General features: G+C 34.1%; 2 protein-coding genes across 2 annotated transcripts; both read right to left on the reverse strand.

Annotated features, from left to right (window-relative positions):
- Positions 1 to 2,072: 2,072 nt before the first annotated feature.
- Positions 2,073 to 3,061, reverse strand: LOC120359255. Its single transcript, XM_039456084.1, has one exon. It carries the CDS (start codon positions 2,676 to 2,678, stop codon positions 2,085 to 2,087), a length of 594 nt encoding a protein of 197 aa, XP_039312018.1. The 5' UTR covers positions 2,679 to 3,061; the 3' UTR covers positions 2,073 to 2,084.
- Positions 3,062 to 3,302: 241 nt separating this feature from the next.
- On the reverse strand, positions 3,303 to 4,024 carry LOC120359077. Its single transcript, XM_039455379.1, has 3 exons — positions 3,940 to 4,024; positions 3,716 to 3,852; positions 3,303 to 3,632 (listed from the first exon to the last, which is right to left on the reverse strand). The coding sequence occupies exons 1-3, from the start codon at positions 4,022 to 4,024 to the stop codon at positions 3,303 to 3,305; spliced, it is 552 nt and encodes a 183-aa protein (XP_039311313.1).
- Between the last annotated feature and the right edge of the window lie 2,411 nt (positions 4,025 to 6,435).

Consider the following 6,435-nt stretch of genomic DNA (forward strand, 5'->3'; position numbering starts at 1 on the left):
TTTGTGAATTTGCATATTTTATGCATAAGTGACACGACTCTATCATTTGTTTGATTTCATTATTCATAGTAGGCCAAAAGACAGATTCTTTTGCGAGATACAAGCACCTTTTAATTCCCATGTGATTGTAATGAATTTTATTTAACATTTCTTTTCTTAATTTCTGTGGAATGACTAAACTACACCCTTTAAAGACAAGATCATCGTTTATCGATAATTCCCCTTTGAATTTTGCATATGGCTTTAATTTGTCCTTAAGTTTCCTATGATTTTTCGGCCATCCTTCTATTATGACCTTTTTTAGATCTGTTAATTCTTCATCTTCCCTCGTTTTATCTTCAATTTCTTGTAACTTTTCTTTAGTGACACTTAGTTCTGATACAATAAGACATACTTGTGCTTGTATTTCGTTGTCAAATTCTTCCTCTGTTTGTCCTTTCATATACGCGCGTGACAAAGTATCAGCTATTATTAATTGTTTTCCCGGTTTGTACTTTAAATCTATATCGTATTTCTGTACCTGAAGTAGCATACGTTGTAATCTCGGCGGACATTTACTTATTGGCTTTTTGAATATGGAGATTAGCGGTTGGTGATCTGTTTCAACTACAACTTTCTTTCCGTATATGTATTCATGAAATCTATTTAAACCGAAACATATCGCCGCCATTTCTTTTTCGATCTGCGCATATCTTTGCTGCGACTCTGTTAATGCCTTGGAAGCATAGGCGCACGGTAAATTATTTTGTAGCAAAACTGCTCCTACTCCTGACTTGGAACTGTCTACTGACACTACTGTTTCTTTGTTTACATCAAAGAATTGCAACGCCGGTTTCGATATTAATTTATTTTTTAAAGCTTCTAGGGCCTTTTCTTGTTCCGGTCCCCACGAAAAAAGTACCTTTTTTTTTAAGAGATTTCTTAACGGTGCTGTTTCATTAGAAAAGCTTGGTATAAATTTGCTTACGTAAGTTAGCATACCCAACACGCGTTGTACATCTTCTTTACTTTTAGGTGTTTGCAATTCTTTGATAGCTGTAATTTTACTTTCATCTAGCGCAATTCCTTTCTCACTTATTATATGTCCCAAGTACTTAATATTACTTTTGCCGAATTGACATTTACTTAAATTAAACTTAACTTTATTTTTCCTTGCTGTTTCTAACACTTTTTTTAATCTCTCATCGTGTTCCGTTTTATTTTTACCATAAATGATTATGTCGTCTATATAAATATCGCATCCCTCGCAATCTTGGAAGATCTGTCTGAACCTTGCCTGAAAAACCTCTGGAGCAGACTTTATGCCGTATGGCAGTCTAAGAAACTTATACCGTCCATACGGTGTACCGAATGTGCATAATTTTGAGCTTTCTTCGTCTAAAACGATTTGATAAAACCCACTAGTTGCATCTAGTGTACTGAACACTTTGGCTCCTGCTAATTTAGGTGTGATTTCATCTAGTGTAGGAATTAAACAGTATTCACGCTTTATATTATTATTTAGATCCTTTGGATCCAAACAAATTCTTAGACTGCCATTCGGTTTCCGGGTTATTACTAAGGCATTCACCCAGTCTGTGGCTTCCTCTACTTTTTCTATTATTTTACCTTTTACTAATTCCTCTAGGCATACTTTTAGTTTAGGCAATAATGTAAGAGCTACTCTCCACGTAGGGTGAATTACCGATTGTGCATTCTCTTTTAATTTAATTCGATAGGGCCTCTGAAGACATCCTATTCCTGTAAAAATCTCTCTATATTTATTTGTTAATTCCGAGTAATTATTATTTTCACATATGCTTTCTACTTTCTTTATAATATTTAATTTCAGACACGACGATAGACCTAAAATCGCTGGCGTATTTGTCTTTACCACAAAGAAATCTAGTTTGAGAATTTTGTTATTCTTTTTTACATTTGTTGTCAAGACGCCCATTACTTGTAATATATCACCTGTATACGACTTGAGTATTGTTGCGGTCGGACTAATTTTGACATTATTAATACCTACCGACTTTATATGTTCAATCGACAGTACGTTACACATTGCACCTGTGTCTATTTTGAATTTTATTTTATCGTTATTAATTTCTAACTCTGTGTACCACGCGTTCTCCGTTAATCGCTCCTATAAATAGATATTCTCTTTTGTTGTGAGTTGTAAGAGTGTCTACCTTTTCCTCTTTCTGTTCAATTTCATTTACTTTTTTATTATTTTCTTTACAGACTACTGCAAAATGATTTTTTTTATTACATTTTCCACATACTTTACCGTACGCCGGACAGTTATTTAACTTATGACTTTTGCTGCACCTCGTGCAGTTATTAATTATTTTATCTTTGTTCTTGTAGACACTTTTACCTTTCACCTCCTGTTTTTGACCTTTCGCTTTTTGAGTTTTTATTGTATTTACAGCTCCCGACGTTTCTCCGACAGCTTCCATTTCCTTGCTTTGAACCTTGGCTTTCTCCAACACTTTGCATTTGTGTATGGCCTCCTCTAGGGTCAGCGAGTCATCCTGCAGCAGCTTTTCCCTTATTTCGTTGCTTTGGACTCCACAGATGATCATGCATTTGATTAGGCTGTTCTGTAGGTCTCCCAGCTTACATCTTTGAGCTTGTTCCGTTAATTCTACGACGAACTGCTCTAGCGACTGCCCTTGCTTCTGTCTCAGCATGAAGAACACGTATCTTTCGTACGAGAGATTCTCCTTGGGAAGGAAATGTGCTTCGTACTTCTCCAGAAGTACTGATAATTTATCTTTCTCATCTTCCGATAGGGTGAAGGTTTTGTATATCTTGAAACTTTCTTTACCTATATAGTGCAAGAGTTGTGCACATTGAGTTTCTTGTGGCTTCTTTGACACTTCCGACGCCTTCAGATAATTTTCAAATCAGCTTCTCCACATTTGCCAGCTTTCAGCAACATTCCCCGTCATCCTCATGGGGCTGATGCCTCTTGCGTCTCCCATCCTGCTCATGTCCACGTCGGTGCAACTTTCCCGCTAACAAGATGCTTCTTTTTTAAGTTATGTCGTCCCTGTTCTTCACCGTTTGCCTAATTTTTACTTTCTATCTTTGGCTATACTTTTTTATTTTTTACATTTACTGCGCCATGTTGTAGTCTTATTTGTTAGCTCAATTATGTCAGCAGGTGAAGGTATTAATTACAAAGCTTGTTAACGACACGTGTCTGCTTTATTGTTCGTCGTGTTCACGTACAATGCTGCCAACCTTACTCGATCGCCGCGCACGTTTCTTAATCCTTAAGACTAGTTTCCACTACAAGTGCCATGTCCTGGTCAAAGCCTTTTGACGACTGGTCGAGATTTATGTTCAATAGTTGAAGTATTTGGTCGATTATTTTCATCATTCTTTTTCTGCCGCTTCTGGTGATTTGACAGACTTTCATCAACATTCTCTCTTTTATCGTTAGAATTACTGTCTAATAATATCTTTGATGAGACTGTATGAAGAGCTCTGGCTTCTTTCTCTTGACCTAATATTTCCTCCAACTGGTCGTAAAATTCAAACGACATGTGTGCCCGTCCGGATTTTGCATTATTGTCCACGCATTCCTTATATTTTTTTATGAGCAAGTTAATTTTCCACCTTACTTGATCATTAGTTACCTGTAAAAATAATTAAATACTTAAATATGTCATTCAATGTTCTTAATTAGGATGATAGAAAGGAAATAAAGTTGAATATTTACCTTTATACTCAATTCTTGCAAGCCTTCGGTTATCGCAGTCCATATCTTTGTCTTTTTTTTTGCATTATCAGTCTTATTCAAGTTCATTTTATATGAACTTAAGAGAGCTAGCGTTGATTGTTTATTCCATATTACATCTAAAAAAAATAAATCCCAAAATATGAGTAATATATGACAATTGTGTTAATTAATTAAATTCTATGCAGTTAAAAAAATTAATATACTTTGCTTGCTGACAGAGTTATTTATGTTTTCTTTTTCTGATGTACAGGATATTTCATTCATATGCATCACTGCATAAGGCATCATGTTTGGCTACATATGGCAAAAAAAGTCCATTTACAAATACTTTATCCAAAATTTTTTAAATCATATACTTACATTGATTATTTTCAGGACATGATTCTAATATGAATAACACATTATCGTCATCCATGTATACGTCTTTGTTGATGAAACACTTGTGATTAGGGACTGCATCCCAAGAGGAAATTGTATTTTGACAATGCTTACAAATTATAACTATTTTGTTAAGATTAATTTTTATTAGAAAATAAAACTGAAGTCTATTCTCTGTTTTTTGTTGTCAATTGTAACTTATAACCTTAGAAATGCTTTCTGTACAACTCTCTAAACATGAAATTTCTATAAATAACAATTTTATGTTTAGAATGTGGCAACACTGATACACACGACACGCTAAAACTCACTTTTATTTTGTGTCGTATTGTGTTTCACCGTGTCGTAGTTGGAATACACTGTGCCCGACACTGTGTTACACTGTGTCTCATTGTGTCATTGCTGGAAAGCTCCCAGGATCTCACTAGTGACTCTTAAAGTATCCCTCTTCTCTTCTGACACAACTAAAACATTAAAATTTCGACGGAAGATTATTTAGACCTGACATATTTTTCACAATTAGTTAATTCACCTAACTACAAAATGACGAATCACCTTTATGCAACAAATTTCAAGAATTGCGCCCTAAATCGTACATCCGCATGATAAAATAAACATTTGTATCCTACATTAATTACATAATATCACACTCTGAATATAATAAACATATTCCTATATCTCTAATTCATACCATTTTCAACAAAAAATGAGGTGCTACTCAATTTGACCTATTAACCCCTATCATTGATATAACAATTAATTCATGGTATCATGTCCTCTTGACGGTAATCATAAAATTATGCGTGTATCCGATACCGTTTTTGAAATCCTACGGGCCCTTAAGAACCTTTGCATGTAAACATAAAATCAGAATTAGACATAATATGATATACGAGCAATTATCTAAACAACCAACCGAGAAATTCATTAAAAAATCGTGGTTGATTTTCAAATCGTTATAACTCAAAAACTAGCTATCAGAAATTAAAATAATTTATACCATCATCTTAGTTAAGTCAAGTCATTTATCAGATAGAACAAAAATATCGAACGACCTTGAAATTTTGATGTTGAGGTTGATGTTGATGTTGATGTGTGTGACGATGTTGATGTTGATGTTGATGCTGATGCTGATGCTGATGTTGATGTTGATGTTGATGTTATATATTGACGTTGATGTTGATGTTGATATCAACTTGTCTCTAATTGGTCGATTTTCAGATGCTTATATTTCGGAAACTAACCGTTAGAAAATTGAATGAGTCACACCACCGTCTTAAGTCAAGTCAAGGACTATCAACTGACATCAACTTGTCTCTGATTGGTCAAATTTCAAATGCTTATATCTCGGAAACTTAACGTCAGAAAATTATATGAGTCACCGTCTTTGTCAAGACAAAGGCTACATGATTCTGATCGGTCGATTTTCAAAATCCTTGTATCTCGGAAACTAGCCAGAAAAATAAATAAATCATACCCCTACCTTAATTAAGTCAAGAACTACCATATGAAATAGAAATCTCGGACGACCTTAAAAACCAAAATTTTTGAACTTTTTTAATTTTTGTTTTTGCATCATGTGCGCGCTAATTAAACAAATTTTGTGCACCTCATTCAAATTCAATCCAACCAACTGTTCACGAAATATTACCTAATTTTGGAATTGACTATATATATATACATGAATCTTTATCACCACCCAAGAGGTTGCCATTTGCCCTTGTCTAACCACCCTGATCCACGTATTTAACTATCCTAGTTCTTCAATAATTAAACTATCTTTGTCTAACAATATTTAACCTTATCTGTCTATCTCACATTGAGAGGGGAGATTAAGGATAGAAAGAGACAACCCTATAGGAAAGAGGTAAATCCAGACTCATGACGCACAAATTAAAAAAAAGACAGCATTATAGACCGTATGACGAAAAGAGTGAGACAAACATATTCAAAAAATTTTTGGAAGCTTTTTCACATGAATAAGTTAATTATAAATTACAAAAAAATATTGGCACATCAAGAAAAAGGCCTTTTCCATGAGGTATAATTTTGGTTGCATATAATTAAACATTAACAATGATAATTAAACATTTTCATTTTTCCAGCAAACTATAAGGAATTAATAAGGAATTAAGAAACCCAAAAACGACAGCTATATGCGCCATGCGTCTAACATACGCTTAACGTGTGAAATAAGTTATAAAAAATTACGTACTATTTTATATTAATTTTTAAATATTCTATCGATCTTAGGAATGCCGATCATAGGCTAACTCAGACTGATTCACGCAAACATTTATGATACGTGATACGCACGCTGT

This window comes from Solenopsis invicta, chromosome 12, assembly GCF_016802725.1.
Source record: "Solenopsis invicta isolate M01_SB chromosome 12, UNIL_Sinv_3.0, whole genome shotgun sequence".
NCBI lineage: Eukaryota > Metazoa > Arthropoda > Insecta > Hymenoptera > Formicidae > Solenopsis > Solenopsis invicta.

Bases quoted from the DNA above. Each gene is read 5' to 3' on its own strand.
- LOC120359255 (XM_039456084.1), bottom strand. From the start codon at position 2,678: ATGCTGAGACAGAAGCAAGGGCAGTCGCTAGAGCAGTTCGTCGTAGAA.
- LOC120359077 (XM_039455379.1), bottom strand. From the start codon at position 4,024: ATGATGCCTTATGCAGTGATGCATATGAATGAAATATCCTGTACATCA. The intron at 3,853-3,939 runs GTATATTAATTT...TATTTTTTTTAG, and splicing joins TAACTCTGTCAGCAAGCAAA to ATGTAATATGGAATAAACAA. The intron at 3,633-3,715 runs GTAAATATTCAA...TTATTTTTACAG, and splicing joins TGCAAGAATTGAGTATAAAG to GTAACTAATGATCAAGTAAG.